Genomic DNA, 21449 nt, shown 5'->3' on the forward strand with positions numbered 1-21449 from the left:
CTCTACACTGTCCCATCAAACACTCCCAGGGCAGGTACAGCATGGGTTAGATACAAAGTAAAGCTCCCTCTACACTGTCCCATCAAACACTCCCAGGGCAGGTACAGCATGGGTTAGATACAGAGTAAAGCTCCCTCTACACTGTCCCATCAAACACTCCCAGGGCAGGTACAGCATGGGTTAGATACAGAGTAAAGCTCCCTCTACACTGTCCCATCAAACACTCCCAAGGCAGCTACAGCACGGGTTAAATACAGAGTAAAGCTCCCTCTACACTGTCCCATCAAACACTCCCACGGCAGGTACAGCACGGGTTAGATACAGAGTAAAGCTCCCTCTACACTGTCCCATCAAACACTCCCAGGGCAGGTACAGCACGGGTTAGATACAGAGTAAATAACAACTCCACTGGAAAAATGATCCAACCATGGCTAACTAGAGAAATATTAGATTAAAAGAAGAGGCTTATAATGTCGCCAAATGTATTAGTAAGCCTGAGGTTTGGGAGAGCTTTGAAAACCAACAAAGGATGAAATTGATAAAGAATGAGAACATAAAATATGAGAGTAAACTAGCAAGAAATATAGATTGTAAGAGCTTTTACAAGTATGTAAAAAGGAAGAGATTAGTGAAAGTAAACATGGGTCACTTAGAGGCAGGGACAGGAGAAATTACAATCAGGAATAAGGAATTGACAGTGAAGTCAAACAAATATTTTGTATCTTTCTTCACAGTAGAAGACACAAAGACATACTGGAAATAATGGGGAACCAAGAGTCTAATGAGAGTGAGGAACTTAAAGTAATTAATATTAGTAAAGAAGTAGTACTGGAGAAATATAAAGAACTAAAAGCCAACAAATCCCCTGGACATGACGGCCTACATCCTAGGGTTTTAAAGAGGTGGCTGCAAAGATAAGGGAGAACCAGTGGATGTGGTGTATTTGGACTTTCAGAAGGCTTTCGATAAGGTCCCACATAAGAGATTAGCGTGCAAAATTAAGGCACATGTGATTGGGGGCAAGGTATTGACTTGGATAGAGAACTGGTTGGCGGACAGAAAGCAAAGAGTTGGAATGAACGGGTCGTTTTCCGAGTGGCAGGCAGTGACTAGTGGGGTACCGCAATGACCGGTCCTAGGACCCCAGCTGTTCACAATATATATTAATGATCTGGACGAGGGAATTGGATGTAATATCTCCAAATTTGCAGACGACACAAAGCTGGGTGGGAGGGTAAGCTGTGAGGAGGATGTCGTGAAACTCCAGTACGATTTGGACAGGTTGGGTGATTGGGCAGAAACATGGCAAATGCACTATAATGTGGATAAATGTGAGGTTATCCACTTTGGTGGCAAAAACAGGAAGGCATATTATTATTTGAATGGCAATAGATTGGGAGAAGGGAAAGTGCAAAGAGACCTGGGTGTTATTGTGCACCAGTCGCTGAAGGTAAGCATGCAGGTGCAGCAGGCGGTTAAGAAGGCAAATGTTATGTTGGCCTTCGTAGCAAGAGGGTTCGAGTACAAGAACAAGGATGTCTTGCTGCAGTTGTACAGGGCCTTGGTGAGACCGCACCTTGAGTATTGTGTGCAGTTTTGGTCACCTTACCTGAGGAAGGATGTTCTTGCCATGGAGAGAGTGCAGCGAAGATTCACCAGGCTGATACCTGGGATGGCAGGAATGACGTACGAGGAGAGATTGTGTCGATTGGGCTTATACTCACTGGAGTTTAGAAGATTGAGAGGGGATCTCATAGAAACCTATAAAATTCTGTCAGGTCTGGACAGACTAGATGCAGAAAGGATGTTTCTGATGGCTGGGGAGTCCAGAACCAGGGGTCATAGTTTAAGGATAAGGGGTAAGCCATTTAGGACTGAAATGAGGAGGAATTTCTTCACCCAGAGAGTGGTGAACCTGTGGAATTCTCTGCCACAGAGGGCGGTGGAGGCCAGTTCATTAAATATATTCAAGAAAGAGTTGGATATATTTCTTGAGGCTAAAGGGATCAAGGGATATGGGGAGAAGGCAGGGACAGGGTACTGAATTTGGATGATCAGCCATGATCTCATTGAATGGTGGAGCAGGCTTGAAGGGCCGAATGGCCTACTCCTGCTCCTATCTTCTATGTTTCTATGTAAGATAGTGGATTGGTTTTGATCTTCCAGAATTCCCTAGATTCGAGAACGGTTCCCGCAGATTGGAAGGTAGCAAATGTAACCCCACTATTCAAGAAAGGAAGAGAGAAAAAACAGGGAACTACAGACTAGTTAACCTGACATCAGTAGCAGGGAAAATGCTAGAATCTATTAGGGACATGATAACAGGACAGTTAGAAAATCATAATATGATTGGGCAGAGTCAACAGGGATTTATGAAAGGGAAATTGTGTTTGACAAATCTGTTGGAGTTTTTTGAGGGTGTAGCTAGCAGGGCAGATAAAGGGGAACCAGTGGATGTAGTGTATTTGGATTTCCAAAAGGCATTTGATAAGGTGCCACACAAAAGGTTATTACACAAGATTAGGGCTCATGGGGTTGGGGGTAATATAATAGCACAGATTGAGGATCGGTTAATGGACAGAAAACATAGAGCAGGAATAAACGGGTAATTTTTAAGTTGGCTGTAACTAGTGGGGTACCACAAGGATCAGTGCTTGAGCCTCAGATATTTACAATCTATATTAATGAAGGGACTGAGTGTAATGTATCCAAGTTTGCTGATGATACAAAGCTAGGTGGGACAGTAAGCTGTGAGGAGAACACAAAGTATCTGCAAAGGGATATAGATAGACTAAGTGAGTGGGCAGTAAGGTGGCAGATGGAGTATAATGTGGGGAAGTGTGAAATTATCCACTTTGGTAGGAAGAATAGAAAAGCAGAATATTTTTTAAAACGTGAGAGACTAGTAACTGTTGGTATTCAGAGAGATTTGAAGGTCCTTGTACACAAATCACAGAAAATTAACATCCAGGTACAGCAAGCAATTAAGAAGGCAAATGGTATTTTAGCCATTATTGCAAGGGGGTTGGAATATAAGAGTAAGGAAGTCTTGCTACAATTGTACAGGGCCTTGGGGAGACCACACCTGGAGTACTGGGCACAGTTTTGGTCTCCTTATCTAAGGAAGGATATACTTGCCTTGGAGGCGGTGCAACAAAGGTTCACTAGATTGATTCCTGGGATGAGAGGTCTGTCCTATGATGAGAGATTGTGTAGAATGGGCCGATACTCTCTGGAGTTTAGAAGAATGAGAGGTGATCTCATTGAAACATACAAGATTCTGAAGGGGATTGACAGGGTAGATGCTGAGAGGTTGTTTCCCCTGGCTGGAGTGTCTAGAACTAGGGGGCATAGTCTCAGGATAAGGGGTCGGCCATTTAAGACTGAGATGAGGAGAAATTTCTTCACTCAGAGGGTTGTGAATCTTTGGAATTCTCTATCAGAGGGCTGTGGAGGCTCAGTCATTGAGTACATTCAAGACTGAGATCGATAGATTTTTGGGCTCCAGGGGAATCGAGGGATATGGGGATCGGGCGGGAAAGTGGGAGTTGAGGTCGAAGATCAGCCATGATCTCATTGAATGGCGAAGCAGGCTCGAGGGGCCGAATGGCCTACCCCTGTTCTGATTTCTTATGTTCTTATGAGAATGAAAGAGTTAAACATAAAAAAAAAGTGTTAGGTGATTCTTTGCCTCTGGGAATCACAGCTTCTTCCTCCATTCCCATTGATGCAGGGGCTCTGAGGGTCAAGGAGCGAGACGGGCGAGCCATGAGCAAAGCGACAAGGACCGGCGGGCCTCGTGCCAAGGAGGCCCTGTCCCTGCCAGCCCAGCACCAGCCCGGACCGCCGGCCGGGGAGGAGGGTGGGGGCTGTGACCCAGCCCACGGGCAGTGCCGCCAGGAGCTGCTGGAGGCCAGGGCCCTGGCAGCCAACCTGGAGAAGACAGTGCGCTGGTGGTGCGACTGCAGCGCCCGCTGGAAGGAGAAGTGGGGCAAGGCCAACCTGGAGAAGGTGCGGTGCCGGCGGGAGTGCCAGCTACTCAGGCAGAAGGTCAAGGCCCTGCACCAGGAGGTGAGCCAGCTCAAGGCCGAGCTGGAGGAGAAGAACAGCGAGGAGCAACAGGAGGCGAGGACGGCGGCGAGCGGCCGGGAACGGAGACAGCGGGTGACGAGCGCATGTAGGGGTGCAGGTCAAGGGGCGAGCGCAACGGCCCGGGGAGAGCGTCGCCCGAGCTACAAGGTGGGATGCCCCCGCCCCCCCCCGGGGGTTTCATTTGTTTATATAGCAGGGCTCATCAACGTGCGGGATGTCTCAGGGCTGGTTTTGACCTCAGGTCCCAGAGGGTGAAAGGTCAGAGTCTGACCCCACTGACCCCGTAACCCCCAGTACCGTCCATCAGGGAGGGAGGGTGAAAGGTCAGTCTTTCACCCACTGCCCCCGCCCAGTTCCCCCATCAGAGAGAGCAGACCTTCACCCCCTCTTGTCTGGGGCTGGATTTAACCCCGGGATCCAGAGGGTGAAAGGTCAGTGTTTGACCCACTGCACCCGCCCAGTTCCCCCATCGGAGAGAGCAGACCTTCACCCCCTCTTATCTGGGGCTAGATTTAACCCCAGGTCCCCAGAGGGTGAAATTTAACCCTCCGTGACCCTCACCCAGCCCCCCCCGCCACCCCCCATTTCCTGTCTCTCGTGAGATAGACTTCATCGCCCATCTCCGCCCTTGCACCAGCTCATCCGTGTCTTTGTTATCTCTAGACTTGACTATTCCAACACACTCCTGGACGGCCTCCCACATTCCACCCTTCGTAAATGTGGTATCTTGAGCTGGCCATAGATGGAGACTGTTAAGTATGTGTATTGTATTGAACAATTAACACAAAGACTTAAACGTATAACTCAAACAGGTCTTTACTGGTTGGAGGTAGGGACTGCACGTAGGTCTTTACTTCATGCCCACAGGCGGGAACTGAGGGGAGATCAGTACCCACAGTACTATTTATACCCCTATGGCCAGGAGTGGTACTGCGTATCACTACGCCCTACAAGTAGTGCAGTCCTGTCCATAGGTTCAAAGTAGCACACATATTACATACACAACATTCCTCCCTTCTTAGCTTTACAGTCATCTCCCCATTTAACATAACGTAATAACATATATACATATATAACTTCAGGTTTACATAACAGAATAACATAGATACATAGATAACTTCATGTCAAAACAGATCACAGATTCAGTCTCTGCGGAAAACAGTTCACAGATTCAATCTCTATGGTGTAGTCGGTTCACGTTGCTGGAGTGACTCATTCAATAGTCCTTCCATGGATTTAACAGTTTGAACTTCCGAACTGAATTGGCTCCGTTCGGAGGGACCACGTGTGTGATCTGGTAGAGGTAATAATGGTTCAGATGGGTCATCTTCTGTTTCGACTTTTCCTTTTCTGCTTCTTGGAGACTCTCTGGGCTCCACTGTCAGCTGCCAGCTGCATGCGCAGTTCCTCCTTCTCTTCCTCCTTTTTCCGTAGTAGAGCCACCTTCTCCCGATGTTCCGTAGACTTTCGGTGCTCCTCCATGATTTCTGTATGGTGGGAGTCGAAGTTACAAGTTGGGCAGGACAGGACATAGTAATATTCGGTGTCGTCCTGATCTAGGCCAGCGAGAGGGTCTTCTATTTCCTCCATACCCAGCTGGGCGTTAGCCAGCTTTTGTTCCAAGTCCAGACATCTTCCCTGAAGAGACTTCTTCATGCGTACCTCTTCATCCAGCTTTTTCTGGGCTTTCAGCAAGCCGTTTACTAATGACCTCATTTGAGATTTTACTACTTCAACTTCTTTTGGAGATTGATTGATCGGACTATTCAATCCCTCTACCGGAGCAGCTGTTTCAGCGGTCTGTTGTTCTACGTTGACGTGAGTCAGCGTACTTTTGGCATCCAAGGGCTGTTCTGTTGCAGTCATCTCAGTCTGTGTTGCCACCTCAGCTCTTCCAATAACCTTTGAGAGCTCCAAACCCCTTTCGTTTGAATATTGAAGTTCGTGTTCAAGTTTTTCCCATTTCAGAGTCCTGTCCTTCAGCATATGCAGGAGTTGGCTGACCGTTAACTCCTCTGACATCAGACGTTTTGTGTGCTCCTGCTCCATTTGCTCCAGCAGCTGCTTCTGTTGTCTTTCCAGATGTTCCCACTCTATAACAAAGAACTTTTTTATTTCATTCATCTCTTGCTCAAAACGGCGAATCATTTGTTCTAATTGCTGTTGTAGTTTGAAATGGAGTTGAGTTCGAGCCCAGTGTCCCTCAAAAATGTGCATATCAGTAGACTTGACAGACTCAGAATTCTCTATCTCAGTGGAATTCTGTGCTGAAACTTTGTCTTTTGCACACGGGTTGGTCTTACCATCATCAGTTCCAGAGTCTGGGTTGATTATGTTCACCGAGTTCTCACTCGTTATTGTTTGTAGGAAATGCCAGTCGATATTCATTTTCCTAATCCACTCCCGTCCTAGTAGTGGAGGACCTCCTTCAGATAGCACATATAAGTCCATTATTTGACTTTCTTCGCCCTTGTGGACCACTGTGACCTCAATTTTCCCGATGGGGTACACTCTTTGCCCCGTGTATGTTTTCAATATGAGCTCCGTATCCTGTAGGGGAATATGTTGGAATAACCTTCCATAATCTTTCTTATTTATGACCGTCAATGCCGATCCAGTGTCCAATTCCAGTTTTACTTGGACTCCTTCTATCTGAAGAGTGACCCAAATTGTCTGGAGGTCTGCACCCTTACCAACGTTGAGTACCCTTAAGCTAGCCAGTTCAATACTGCTTAAGCCAGCCAGTTCATTACTGCTAGCGTCTGAATCGGACTCCTGTTCGGCCACCTTGTGTACTTTTGCGTATTTTCCTTGCGGTGACTTCTTGTTGCTGGTCTTCTTCCCTGACCTGCATACTCTAGCTATGTGTCCAAGCCTACCACAAGTTCTACATTCTTGGTTTTTAAACCAACACTGGTTCTGATCATGCGTTGTCTTTCCACAACGATAACATTTGCCAGAACTCACACCCAATTTGTGTGCACTGAGCTCCGGTGACCGTAGCTGCATTACTGCCGTGCCTCTCGCTGCGGCTTCGTGTGCTGCTGCCATAGTGACCGCCTTCTCAAGCGTCAGCTCATTCTCCTCGAGCAGTCGCTTTTGTGTATCCTGTTTAAATAAACCACACACAAATTTGTCTCGTAGTGCATCGGTCAGTCCCGTTCCAAACTGGCAATATTTCGCTAATTTACGCAATTCCAGCAAATATTCAGCATTGCTTTCATGCTGTAGCTGCCTTCTGTCATAAAATTTAAATCGTTCCGCTAACATCAGCGGCGTGGGGTTTAGATGATCTTTCAGGACAGTAACAATCTCATCGAACGTCTTATCCGCCGGTTCATCTGGTGATAACAGGTGTTTCAATTGCCCGTATGTCTTCGCACCCATTAAATTTAATAATGTTAGAGCTTTATCTTGGTCACGAATTTTATTGGCCTTACAATAATTTTTTACTCTTTCAACATATATGGCCCAATCTTCGAGGTCACTATCAAAGGTGCTAATATTCCCGTGTTTAGGCATTGTAGATTTGCAATTTCTCAGATTTTATTTTCTTTACTTGTTATCAAAGATGGCGGCTTCCCGCTCTTGCCGTCGTCCTCCGCCCACAAAATGGCGGTTTTCCCGCGCTTGGCGGTCTTCACCCGTCCCCCGACGCCGTCTCCCTTCAGCCCCCGAGTGCGGCCCTTATCTTCGCCGCGATTGCCCGAGTGCGGCCCTTATCAGCGGATGCGATCGTTGGATCGCGAAGTGGCTCCCGACCGAAGCGGCTCTCGGCCCTTATCTGGAGATGCGATCGCTCTCGCGGCTCTCGGCCCTTATCAGGAGATGCGATCGCTCTGTTGAAACGCCTCCCGCTCGAAGCGGCTCTCGCGCCCTATTCCTCCGGCTCCCCCAGCCCCGTTCGTGCGGCCAACGCGGTCGACTGCCTGTCGCGTCGCTGCCCGGCTCAGACAACGGCTTACCCACCACCAAGCTGGAGAAGAAGCTGACGGTCGCCGATGGAGGCTCCGAGGTCAGGATGTCTTCCAGTGGGGTGGAGAGGGTGGAAACCTCTCTGCAACGTCCTGGCTGTGGACGAAGCTGCCGTGGAGTGACTGCCGCAGGGTCCGAATCAGACTCGTCGCCAGTGTTAAGTATGTGTATTGTATTGAACAATTAACACAAAGACTTAAACGTATAACTCAAACAGGTCTTTACTGGTTGGAGGTAGGGACTGCACGTAGGTCTTTACTTCATGCCCACAGGCGGGAACTGAGGGGAGATCAGTACCCACAGTACTATTTATACCCCTATGGCCAGGAGTGGTACTGCGTATCACTATGCCCTACAAGTAGTGCAGTCCTGTCCATAGGTTCAAAGTAGCACACATATTACATACACAACAGAGACAGACACAGGTTAACTCCTTAACATGGTTTAATCAACCCTTGCACAGAAAAGCTTCTGCCATGAGGCAGCATAAACAAAGAGTACAACAGTACAGATCAGACTTAACTCAGGAGAGCAATTGCCACAGCACCACCTGGTGGATCAGGTTACTCATAACCTCCCAGGTTACTACAGTAAACTTGAGGTCATCCAAAACTCGGCTGCCCGTGTCCTAACTCGCACCAAATCCCGTTCACCCATCACCCCCTGTGCTCGCTGACCTTCATTGGCTCCCGGGTTAAGCAGCGCCTCGATTTCAAAATTCTCATCCTTGTTTTCAAATCCCTGCATGGCCTCGCCCCTTCCTATCTCTGTAACCTCCTTCAGCCCCACAAACCCCCGAGATATCTGCGCTCCTCTAATTCTGCCCCCTTGAGCATCCCTGATTATAATCACTCAACCTTTGGTGGCCGTGTCTTCTGTTGCCTCAGCCCTAAGCTCTGGAATTCCCTCCCTAAACCTCTCCGCCTCGCCACCTCTCTTTCCTCCTTTAAGATGCTCCTTAAAACCTACCTCTTTGACCAAGCTTTTTGTAGTGTATGTAACCGTTCCACCTTTAAGAGAACTATTTTAAGGGTTGCACTACTTTATCTTGGCTGCTGTATACTGTAATACCGGTGGTGACCACACCGGTATATAAGTGCTGTGTAATGATTTATTGGGCAGTTCCGCCCTGACCTTCGACTAGTAAAGACCTGTTAAAAGTTACTCTTGTGGTCTGTGTAGTAATTCTCATTATAACACACAGACTTAACAGTGGCGACGAGTACGATCTTACCCTGCGGCAGAGATACATCCAAGGCAGTTTAACGGGCGTTGAGAGGAGGCATCCGCCTTCATCATTCTGCTGAGAGAAGACTCGGGTCTGCAGAGCAAAGGAAGAATTCTGACACGAAGCCTTCCATCAGCAACAGGCAGTGATCATCCCTTCTATCACGGTGGTGGGTAAGCCGATCAGCGACGAACAGCAAGTCGGCCACGGTGGCTGTGAAGTAGGGGAGGTAAAAATGGAGGATATAAGGGCGGAGAACTCGACCACGGCCGGGGAAAAGAGCCGGACAGAAGTCGGGGCCAGAGTCGCTGAGACTGGGACAGCGTAAGGCGTGGGAGAAAATAGCGGGCTGGGAGACGCAACAGCGTCGAGAGAGAGCTCGACCGCGACCGGTGAAAAAGGCCGGGCAGCTACCGAGGCCGCGAGGCGCAGCGACCGGGACAGCGTAAGCGCGGGAGGAAATAAAAATAAAAAAACCGCGGAGAACTCAGCCGCAGCCGGGGGGGAAAGGACCGGACTGCAAGAGGGGCTGGGAGGCACGATTTGAAAACCGCTGGGGAGGGCGAACGCAGCAATATGGCAATCGCCATTACAGCCAGTGGGGAGAGAAAGGCAAACGCGGGAAGCCGCCATTTTCGTAGGCGGGGGAAGAAGACGAGCGCGGGAAACCGCCATTTTGAAAAAAAAATAAAAGAAAAATTTCTTTTTGTCTCTCAAGAAGATTGCGAGGATGCCTAAGTGTGGTAACATCAACGATTTCGATCCCGATGTTGAAGATTGGGCCACGTATGTAGAACGCATAGAGATATATTGTAAGGCAAATAAAATATCAAATGAAGATAAAGCACTAACCTTACTAAACTCAATGGGTGCGAAGACATACGGGCTATTGAAGCATCTTCTATCACCAGCTAAACCGGCGGATCAGACTTTCGCTAATATTGTTGCTGTCCTGAAGCATCATTTGAACCCCACACCGCTGATGTTAGCGGAACGATTTAAATTTTATGCGAGAACGCAACTGAAAGAGGAAAGCAACACGGAGTATTTAATTGAACTGCGTAAGCTAGTGAAATACTGTCAGTTTGGGGAAAGACTGACAGAGGCACTGAGAGACAAATTCGTGTGTGGATTGTCGAAAGAAGGAACACAAAAGCGGTTGCTTGAAGAGAATGATCTTACACTTGATAAGGCTGTCACTATTGCAGCATCGCACGAAGCCGCAGCGAGAGGCACTGCGGAAATGCAGCTGAAGGCAGCGGTACTCAGCGTAGATCAAATGGCTTTGGGTACAACGAAATGTTATCGTTGTGGAAAGACAACACACGATCAGAACCAATGCTGGTTTAAAGACCAGGAATGTAGAAAATGTGGCAAGCTTGGTCACATAGCTAAAGTATGCCGGTCAGGAAAGAAGACCAGCAACAAAAAGTCACCGCAGGAAAAGTGCAGAAAGGTACATAAGGTGGCTGAGAAGAGTTCGGATGAACAGAATTCGGATTCAGACTCCAACAGCAAGGAACTGGGTAGTCTGAGAATTCACAATGTGAGTAAGGAAGCTGACCGACAAACTATCTGGGCCACACTGCAGATAGCAGGAGTCCAAGTGGAGATGGAATTGGACACCGGATCAGCGTTGACGGTCATGAATAAGCAAGATTACAAAAGGTTATTCACACATATTCCCCTACGGGATACGGAGATAGTATTAAAGACATACACGGGGCAAAGAGTATACCCCATCGGAAAGATAAAAGCCAAGGTGGTACACAAGGGCAAAGAACACCAAGGAATGGACATATATGTACTACCTGAGGGAGGTCCACCACTTCTGGGATGGGAGTGGATCAGGAAAATAAATATGGACTGGCACTCCCTAAAAGCAATAACGGTAGATTCCGGGAAAAACAAAGATGTCAAACCTGCACGATTGTCCAGAATATTGGATGAGGGCATATGCAGCAGCGACAGTGACAAAGAAGAGAGTGAGAACTCAGTGAAGACAATCAGCTCAGACTCTGGAACTGATGATGGTAAGACCAGCCCATGTGCAAAAGACAAGTCTAAAATGGACTTGCAGACTAATGATGGAAAAACGAAGGAGTGCATAAATGCTTCAGAAGAGAACAAAGTATCAGAACAGAATTCCACTGAACAACAACAACATAGTTTGACAGAGAATTCTGAGTCTGTCCAGTCTACAGACATGCACATTTCTGAGGAACACCGGGCTCGAACTCAACTCAATTTCAAACTACAACAGCAATTAGAACAAATGATTCGCCGTTTTGAGCAAGAGATGAATGCAAAGAAAAAGTTCTTTGACACAGAGTTGGAGAATCTGGGAAGACAGCAGAAGCAGCTGATGGAGAAAATGGAGCAGGAACACACAAACCGTCTGCGCGATGAGGCCAAACGAATCAAAGCTGAGCAAGAAAGGGAATATGTCAAATTCATCAATCAGTCGAAAGCTAGGAAGAAAGAGCACCCTTTTTTGAGCAGTGTCAGCAGTAATAAGCCACTCAGGGGATTGGTGGCAGAGGCAAAAGCTGAAGTGATGGAGGAAATAGAAGACAATAGAGAAGAAGCAGAAGATGATGACTCATCTGAACCATTATCACCCCTACCAGGTCACGCACGTGGTCCCTCCGAACTGAGCCAAATCAGTCTGGAAGCAGAAAAACTTCCCAAGGTACTCGAGCCTTTAGAAGTCAGCAATGCTGGTTCTGAAGTTATGAAAGTTCAAGTTGTTAAGTCCAGTGAAGGACTATTAGATGAGTCACCGCAGCAACAAGAACCTACTACACCACCGAAAACTACTACACCACCGAGGCGTTATCCGGACCGAGTCAGGAGGTGCAGGAGGCGCCGCCTCAGAGACTGAATCTGTGAACTGTTTTACATGAAGTTGTGTATATATGTTATGATGTTATGTTTAATGGGGAATATATACGGTTAAGCTAAAAAGGGAGGATTGTAGTGTATGTAACCGTTCCACCTTTAAGAGAACTATTTTAAGGGTTGCACTACTTTATCTTGGCTGCTGTATACTGTAATACCGGTGGTGACCACACCGGTATATAAATGCTGTGTAATGATTTATTGGGCAGTTCCGCCCTGACCTTCGACTAGTAAAGACCTGTTAAAAGTTACTCTTGTGGTCTGTGTAGTAATTCTCATTATAACACACAGACTTAACACTTTTGGTCACCTGCCCTAATTTATCCTTCTGTGGATCGGTGTCAAATTTGTTGTCTTAAAATACACCTGTGCAGCGCCTTGGGACGTTTTACTATGTTAAAGGCGCTATATAAATACAAGTTGTTGTTGATGATGATATTTATGGTTATTTAGCATTGAGGTAAGTGATACGATCTCAGCAGATGAAGCGACTAATAAAACATTTGTTCTCTGAAGGGGGCAGAATTATTAAATGAGGAAGAGGAATGCCCAGCGACCAAGGAGAAGGACCTTGGAGGCGTCCTGGCTGCCTGCCTGAACAGCCAGTGCAGCTTGCAGAGTGAGAGAGGGCCAGGGGTCAAGGAAATGGTCGGGTTCAGTATTGGACAACTGGAACAGCAGGGGCAGTCACCACGAGGGACACGGCAACACCGAGAGTGAGTGAGACGACTGGTAAACATCCACAACCATGAATGTTACAGGCTATCTGGTACACCTGCCACGTGCTGTACATGTACAGGAGCTGACATTGAGTCACACACGGGCCGTACAGTACCAGACGGGAGTGAATCGTTCCCTTTTACCCACTGTGTGCTGTACATGTACAGGCGCTGACACTGAGACACACACGGGCCGTACAGTACCAGACGGGAGTGAATCGTTCCCTTTTACCCGCTGTGTACTGTACATGTACAGGAGCTGACACTGAGACACACACGGGCCGTACAGTACCAGACGGGAGTGAATCGTTCCCTTTTACCCGCTGTGTGCTGTACATGTACAGGAGCTGACACTGAGACACACACGGGCCGTACAGTACCAGACAGGAGTGAATCGTTCCCTTTTACCCGCTGTGTACTGTACATGTACGGGAGCTGACACTGAGACACACACGGGGCCGTACAGTACCAGGCGGGAGTGAATCGTTCCCTTTTACCCACTGTGTGCTGTACATGTACAGGAGCTGACACTGAGACACACACGGGCCGTACAGTACCAGACGGGAGTGAATCGCTCCCTTTTACCCACTGTGTGCTGTACATGTACAGGAGCTGACACTGAGACACACACGGGCCGTACAGTACCAGACGGGAGTGAATCGTTCCCTTTTACCCACTGTGTGCTGTACATGTACAGGAGCTGACACTGAGACACACACGGGCCGTACAGTACCAGACGGGAGTGAATCGTTCCCTTTTACCCGCTGTGTGCTGTACATGTACAGGAGCTGACACTGAGACACACACGGGCCGTACCGTACCAGACGGGAGTGAATCGTTCCCTTTTACCCACTGTGTGCTGTACATGTACAGGAGCTGACACTGAGACACACACGGGCCGTACAGTACCAGACGGGAGTGAATCGTTCCTTGTTCTCTGATGTTCTTTCTGTTACTAACAGAATCTGTCTGTTCTTTTCTCAGAGATAAGCTCCTTATTCCCAGACAGCGCGAGGTCCTGACACGTGGCATGAAACAGCAAACAGTCACACGCATGGGAAAGGGCGCAAACGTGGCAGGAATTGGGCAGGTAGGAAATGAAGGAGACCGCTTTGAATTTCTCTGCCACACTAATCCATACCCCCATCAGAGAGAGAAGACCATCATCCCCCTCTGTCTGGGGCTGGATTTGACCCCGGGTCCCCGAGGGTGAAAGATAATTGAACGGTCAAAGGTTAATGCATGGTCCAGGCCCACCTCCCCACCCAGTCCCCCATCAGAGAGAGGCGCCTGTTAGCGATCCCACGGCTACCAGCAAGGGAGAGTCCGCCCTGGTGCCCTGGGGCCAACATTCCTACCTCAATGGACCACCACCAAAAACAGATTAGCCGGGTCATTCATCTCATGCTGGGTGTGGGATCTTGCTGTGTACAAATTGGCTGCCGCGCCATCTCCATGACAACAGTGACTGAACTGCCACGTAACTCATTATCTGTGAGATGCCTTGAGACGGTCCAGTGTGATATGGAGATCTAAGTCTTACTAGCCACGGCTCAGCCGGTGTCTCACACTCTCCCCTCTGAGTCAGAAGGCCGTGGGTTCGAGTCCCCACTCCGGAGACTCGAGCCCCATAATCCAGGGCCGACACACCCGGTGCCAGTACCGAGGGAGCCCTGCACTGTCGGAGGTGCCGTCTTTCGGATGAGACGTTAAACCGAGGGCCCCGTCTGCTCTCTCGGGTGGACGAGAAAGATCCCACAGCCACTGTTGCAAGAAGAGCAGGAAAGAGTTCTCCCCGGTGTCCTGCGGCCAATATTTATCCCTCAACCAATGTCACTAAAAAAACAGCTTATCCAGTCATTATCACATTGCTGTTTGTGGGGGCTTGCTGTGCGCAAATTGGCTGCTGCGTTTCCTACATTACAACAGCGCCCACACTTTGAAAAAAGTACTTCATTGGCTGTAAAGTGCTTTGGGACGTCCTGAGGTGGTGAAAGGCGCGATAGAAATGCAAGTCTTTCTTTATTAGGGATGACCCTGACGACCCTGACCCTGTCTTCTCTCTCAGCAGGCAGCGCTAATGGACCACCCGAGCCAGCCTTGAAACTGAGATCAAGGTGGGAGCGAAGTCGGGAAGAGCTCGGATTCTCAGGGGAGTTGTGGACCATCCGATCTCGGAGCGCGTCGAAGCGCTCGCACGCAGCAGCCTGGTTCCAACGAGCCTGTCGGGGGGGGGACATTGGTCGCGTGCGCCGTAGTGAGATATTCATCTTGTTACATTGCCGCACTTGCCACTGCATCACCATGACAGTCGGCAGGCAGCAGTGAAATGCACTGGGAGCGAGGTCGAGGCAGCGACATTTCACACTGTAGTCTCCAGCCTAGCTGACTGTATTTTTGAGATTGCCGACTGTATTCTCCAGCATTCTGACTGCATACTCGCGGCTTTCTGACTGTATTCTCCAGACTTTGTGACTGTATTCTTCAGGCTTTCCGACTGTATTCCCAAGGTTTTCTGACTATATTCTCTAGGCTTTCTGACTATATTCTCGAGGCTAGCCGACTGTATTCTCCGGGCTTTCCAACTGTATTCTCAGGGCTAGCCGACTGTATTATCCAGGCTTTCCGACTGTATTCTCCAGGCTTTCTGACTATATTCTCCAGGCTAGCCGACTGTATTCTCCAGGCTTTCCAACTGTATTCTCAGGGCTAGCCGACTGTATTCTCCAAGCTTTCCAACTGTATTCTCCAGGCTTTCTGACTATATTCTCCAGGCTAGCCGACTGTATTCTCCAGGCTTTCCAACTGTATTCTCAGGGCTAGCCGACTGTATTCTCCAAGCTTTCACACACAGAATCACACACACAGAAACCCCACAGTGCAGATAGAGGCCATTTCGGCCCATCGAGCCTGCACCGACACATATCCCACCCGATCCCCGTAACCCCTACACCAACACATATCCCACCCTATCCCCGTAACCCCACATATTTTAATCCCCCTAACACTAAGGGTCAATTTATCATAGCCAATCAACCTAACCTGCACATCTTTGGACTGTGGGAGGAAACCGGAGCACCCGGAGGAAACCCACGCAAACACGGGGAGAATGTGCAAACTCCACACAGACAGTCACCCGAGGCCGGATTCAAACCCGGGTCCCTGGCACTGTGAGGCAACAGTGCTAACCACTATGCCACCGTGCTGCCCGTATTTCCAACTGTATTCTCCAGGCTTTCTGACTGTATTCTCAGGGCTAGCTGACTGTATTATCCAAGCTTTCCGACTGTATTCTCCAGGCTTACTGACTGTATTTACCAGGCTTTCTGGCTGTGTTTACCAGGCTCGGCGACAGTATTCTCCAGGATTTCTGACAGTATTCTGCAGGCTTTCTGACTGTATTCTCCAGGCTATCCAATTGTATTCTCCAGGCTTTCTGACTGTATTCCCCATGCTTTCTGACTGTATTCTCCAGGCTTTCTGACTGTATTCCCCATGCTTTCTGACTGTATTCTCCAGGCTTTCTGACTGTATTCTCAGGGCTAGCCGACTGTATTATCCAGGCTTTCCGACTATATTCTCCAGGCTTACTGACTGTGTTTACCAGGCTTTCTGGCTGTGTTTACCAGGCTCGGCGACAGTATTCTCCAGGATTTCTGACAGTATTCTGCAGGCTTTCTGACTGTATTCTCCAGGCTATCCAATTGTATTCTCCAGGCTTTCTGACGGTATTCCCCATGCTTTCTGACTGTATGCTTCAGGCTTTCCGACTGTACTCTCCAGGCCTTCCGATTGTATTCTCCAGGCTTTCCTACTGTATTCTCCAGTCCAGTTGACTATTCTCCAGTCCAGTTGACTGTATTCTCTAGTCTAGTCGACTGTATTCTCCGGGCTAGCTGACTGTATTCTCCAAACCACGGGCTCTGAAAGCCCAGACTTGGCATCAACTAACCTGATTCACCTCATCTTCTCCACTACTCTTTGGTGGTGTTCCCGACATCGCGGCATCGGGCCCTCACTGAGGCTTCTCAACCTTGTCAGATCGACCGAAACCAAAGTAGGTGTCGGGTGCCGTGCCTTCTGGGACGTACTTAACACAGTTGTTGTGTTTGTTTTATGTTTCGGCTCAGTCGGGCGTCAATAAAGTTATTGAAATTGAAATGCGGCCATGTTGATCGTCGTGCCCGCGGCAAAGCGAGGCGATGGTGAACTGAAGCCTGTGACGTGAGGCCTCTCGAGCGCGAAAAGCCCGCGTGGCGCAGTATTGCGCACGCACCCACTCTCACGCAGGCCCCCAGGTGCTGCTCTCAGCCGGACGCTAGCCCGACTCAAGGGCAAAGCCATAAAATCCTACAGCACAGAAGGAGGCCATTCAGCCCATCATGCCTGTGCCGGCTCTTTGAAAGAGCTCTCCAATTAGCCCCACTCCTCTTGCTCTTTCCCCATAGCCCTGCAATATTTTCCCCCTTCAACTAGTTATCCAATTCTTTTTTGAAAGTTACCTCCACCACCCTATCAGGCAGTGCATTCCAGATCACAACAACTCACTACATTAAAAAAATTCTCCTCATCTCCCCTCTAGTTCTTTGGCCAATCACCATATCTGGTTACCGACCCTTCTGTCATTGGAAACAGTTTCTCCTTATTTACTCTGTCCAAATCCTTCATGATTTTGAACGCCTCTATCAAATCTCCCCTTAACCTTCTCGGCTCTAAGGAGAACAACTCCAGCTTCTCCAGTCTCTCCACATAACTGAAGTCCCTCATTCCCTGGTATCATTCTGGTAAATCTCTTCTGTACCCTGGCTAAGGCCTTGACATCCTTCCTAAAGTGTGGTGCCCAGGATTGAACACAATACTCCAGCTGGGGCCTAATCAGTGTTTTATAAAGGTTTAATTAATATAACTTCCCTGCTTTTGTCTCTATTCATAAAGCCCAGGATCTCTTAGACTGTGACTTTTGTCGCAATACGGAATAGAAGAGGTAATTTAGAAAATGTTTGCCATCCTCCCACAGGGCTGCTGCTCTGCTGGATGGACTGGAGGAGAAGTGGGCTGTGTCTGTCCTCATCCCGATGGGAGTGCATTTCAAGGGACAAACAGGAAACAAAGGAAGGAATAATTCTGCGATTGGGGAGGGGAGAATCAGGACTCTAATGACAGTGATTAACAGGCTGGAGACAAGGGATTCATCTTCAAAGAGAGTTTATTCAGCTGCATGACGCAGAAGCACATACTGTCCTGGATATCAGATAATGCAGATGAGATCCAGTATCATCCAGCTGTTTACCAACCAGGAGTGAAAAGCTCCTGTCACTAGGTTCCTTCACAGTCCGTCACTTACCCACAGGAATCGAGGGACTCCTGTCTCCAGAGACCCCCACAATCAGTCACTCACCCACAGGGACGGAGACAGAGATATAGCGAGGGAGACAGAGACATAGAGAGAGTGAGACAGAGACAGAGAGACAGAGACAGAGAGATAGGGAGAGAGAGACAGGGAGGGAGAGACCGAGAGAGAGAGGGAGAGAGATGGAGAGAGAGAGAGGGAGAGACACAGGGAGAGAGATGGAGAGAGAGAGAGAGAGAGAGACGGAGAGAGAGAGACGGAGAGAGAGAGACGGAGAGAGAGAGGCAGAGAGAGAGAGACAGAGAGAGAGAGACCGAGAGAGAGAGACGGGGGAGAGAGACAGGGGGAGAGAGAGATGGAGAGAGAGAGACAAGAGAGAGAAACTGAGAGAGAAAGACAGGGAGAGAGAGACAGGGAGAGAGAGGCAGGCAGGGGAGAGAGAGATCGAGAGAGAGAGCGAGACGGGAGAGAGAAACTGAGAGAGAGAGACAGAGAGCGAGTGAGACACAGAGGCAGAGAGATAGATAGAGAGGCAGAAACAGAGCGATAGAGAGAGAGAGAGACAGAGAGAGAGAGCCAGAGAGGGAGAGAGACAGATACAAAGAGGGAGAGACAGCGAGAGAGATAGAGAGACAGGGAGACAGAGAGAGAGAGAGAGAGAGAGATAGAGACAGGGAGACAGAGAGAGAGAGACAGAGAGAGACAGAGCGAGGGACACAGAGCGAGAGGGAGAGAGACAGATACAAAGAGGGAGAGACAGCGAGAGAGATAGAGAGACAGGGAGACAGAGAGAGAGAGAGAGAGAGAGAGAGACAGAGACAGGGAGACAGAGAGAGAGAGACAGAGAGAGACAGAGCGAGGGACACAGAGCGAGAGGGAGAGAGACAGATACAAAGAGGGAGAGACAGCGAGAGAGATAGAGAGACAGGGAGACAGAGAGAGAGAGAGAGAGAGAGACAGAGACAGGGAGACAGAGAGAGAGAGACAGAGAGAGACAGAGCGAGGGACACAGAGCGAGAGGGAGAGAGACAGATACAAAGAGGGAGAGACAGCGAGAGAGATAGAGAGACAGGGAGACAGAGAGCGAGAGAGAGAGAGAGACAGAGACAGGGAGACAGAGAGAGAGAGACAGAGAGAGACAGAGCGAGGGACACAGAGCGAGAGGGAGAGAGACAGATACAAAGAGGGAGAGAAAGAGACAGGGAGACAAGGAGAAAGAGAGAGACAGAGAGAGAGATAGAGAGACAGGGAGAGAGAGACAAACTTGTGTACGTGCCCTGCCCCTCCCCTGCCGTCTCCCAGTCCAGGCCCACTGGTACAGGCCCCAGCGAGATCATGTTTGAAGCCAGCAATCTGTCATTAAGTGTAATTTAAGTCATTAATGTGGAATAAACTGTGATTACTTGGCGCTTTGCTGTTTGTTTACCTCCTTATCTCACAATTATGTCAAGAGCCTCAGATCGCTGCCAACTTAATAACCTTTGACCTCCAGCTGTGTGTGACAGACAGAAATATAACCCGAAACTGAATCCATCCCCCAATCATTCCGACTCACTCCCCCCTCCTTCTCTCCATCTCCAATCTCTCCGCCTCACTCTCTCCTTCTCCAATCTCTCCGCCTCACTCTCTCCTTCTCCAATCTCTCCGCCTCACTCTCTCCATCTCCAATCTCTCCGCCTCACTCTCTCCTTCTCCAATCTCTCCGCCTCACTCTCTCCATCTCCAATCTCTCCGCCTCACTCTCTCCTTCTCCAATCTCTCCGCCTCACTCTCTCCTTCTCCAATCTCTCCGCCTCACTCTCTCCATCTCCAATCTCTCCGCCTCACTCTCTCCTTCTCCAATCTCTCCGCCTCACTCTCTCCATCTCCAATCTCTCCGCCTCACTCTCTCCTTCTCCAATCTCTCCGCCTCACTCTCTCCTTCTCCAATCTCTCCGCCTCACTCTCTCCATCTCCAATCTCCCCGCCTCACTCTCTCCTTCTCCAATCTCTCCGCCTCACTCTCTCCTTCTCCAATCTCTCCGCCTCACTCTCTCCTTCTCCAATCTCCCCGCCTCACTCTCTCCATCTCCAATCTCTCCGCCTCACTGTCTCCTTCTCCAATCTCTCCGCCTCACTCTCTCCTTCTCCAATCTCTCCGCCTCACTCTCTCCTTCTCCAATCTCCCCGCCTCACTCTCTCCTTCTCCAATCTCTCCGCCTCACTCTCTCCTTCTCCAATCTCTCCGCCTCACTCTCTCCTTCTCCAATCTCTCCGCCTCACTCTCTCCTTCTCCAATCTCTCCGCCTCACTCTCTCCATCTCCAATCTCTCCGCCTCACTCCCTCCTTCTCCAATCTCTCCGCCTCACTCTCTCCTTCTCCAATCTCTCCGCCTCACTCTCTCCTTCTCCAATCTCTCCGCCTCACTCCCTCCTTCTCCAATCTCTCCGCCTCACTCCCTCCTTCTCCAATATCTCCGCCTCACTCTCTCCTTCTCCAATCTCTCCGCCTCACTCTCTCCATCTCCAATCTCTCCGCCTCACTCTCTCCATCTCCAATCTCTCCGCCTCACTCTCTCCTTCTCCAATCTCTCCGCCTCACTCTCTCCTTCTACAATCTCTCCGCCTCAGTCTCTCCATCTCCAATCTCTCCGCCTCACTCTCTCCTTCTCCAATCTCTCCGCCTCACTCTCTCCTTCTCCAATCTCTCCGCCTCACTCCCTCCTTCTCCAATCTCTCCACCTCACTCTCTCCTTCTCCAATCTCTCCACCACACTCCCTCCTCTCCATCTCTCCTTCTCCAATCTCTCCGCCTCACTCCCTCCTTCTCCAATCTCTCCACCACACTCCCTCCTCTCCATCTCTCCTTCTCCAATCTCTCCGCCACACTCCCTCCTCTCCATCTCTGCTTCTCCAATGTCTCCGCCTCACTCCCTCCTTCTCCAATCTCTCCGCCACACTCCCTCCTCTCCATCTCTGCTTCTCCAATGTCTCCGCCTCACTCCCTCCTTCTCCAATCTCTCCACCTCATTCTCTCCATCCCCAATCTCTCCGCCTCACTCCCTCCTCTCCATCTCTCCATCCCCAATCTCTCCATCTCACTCTCCCTCTCCTTTTCTTCATCCCCCAATCTCTCCGCCTCACTCCCATCTCTCCATCCCCAATCTCTCCGCCTTACTCTCTTCTTCTCCAATCTCTCCGCCTC

The 21449-nt window shown here is 49.3% G+C and overlaps 1 protein-coding gene across 1 annotated transcript; it reads left to right on the forward strand.

Annotated features, from left to right (window-relative positions):
• The first annotated feature begins 3768 nt into the window (after positions 1-3768).
• LOC147119512 (uncharacterized) lies at positions 3769-16751 on the forward strand. The gene is made up of 4 exons (XM_085984109.1): positions 3769-4239; positions 12713-12912; positions 13900-14005; positions 16677-16751. The coding sequence occupies exons 1-4, from the start codon at positions 3769-3771 to the stop codon at positions 16749-16751; spliced, it is 852 nt and encodes a 283-aa protein (XP_085840235.1).
• Positions 16752-21449: the final 4698 nt, after the last annotated feature.

The sequence above is a fragment of the Somniosus microcephalus genome, chromosome 4, assembly GCF_052327205.1.
Source record: "Somniosus microcephalus isolate GS21.2 chromosome 4, FLI_Smic_1.0, whole genome shotgun sequence".
Taxonomy (NCBI): domain Eukaryota; kingdom Metazoa; phylum Chordata; class Chondrichthyes; order Squaliformes; family Somniosidae; genus Somniosus; species Somniosus microcephalus.

Excerpts from the sequence above, each read along its gene's own strand:
- LOC147119512 (XM_085984109.1), top strand. The coding sequence starts at position 3,769 with ATGAGCAAAGCGACAAGGACCGGCGGGCCTCGTGCCAAGGAGGCCCTG. Across the intron at positions 4,240-12,712 it reads AGCGTCGCCCGAGCTACAAG|GGGGCAGAATTATTAAATGA; the intron begins GTGGGATGCCCC and ends TGTTCTCTGAAG. Across the intron at positions 14,006-16,676 it reads ACGTGGCAGGAATTGGGCAG|GCTTTCCGACTGTACTCTCC; the intron begins GTAGGAAATGAA and ends TGTATGCTTCAG.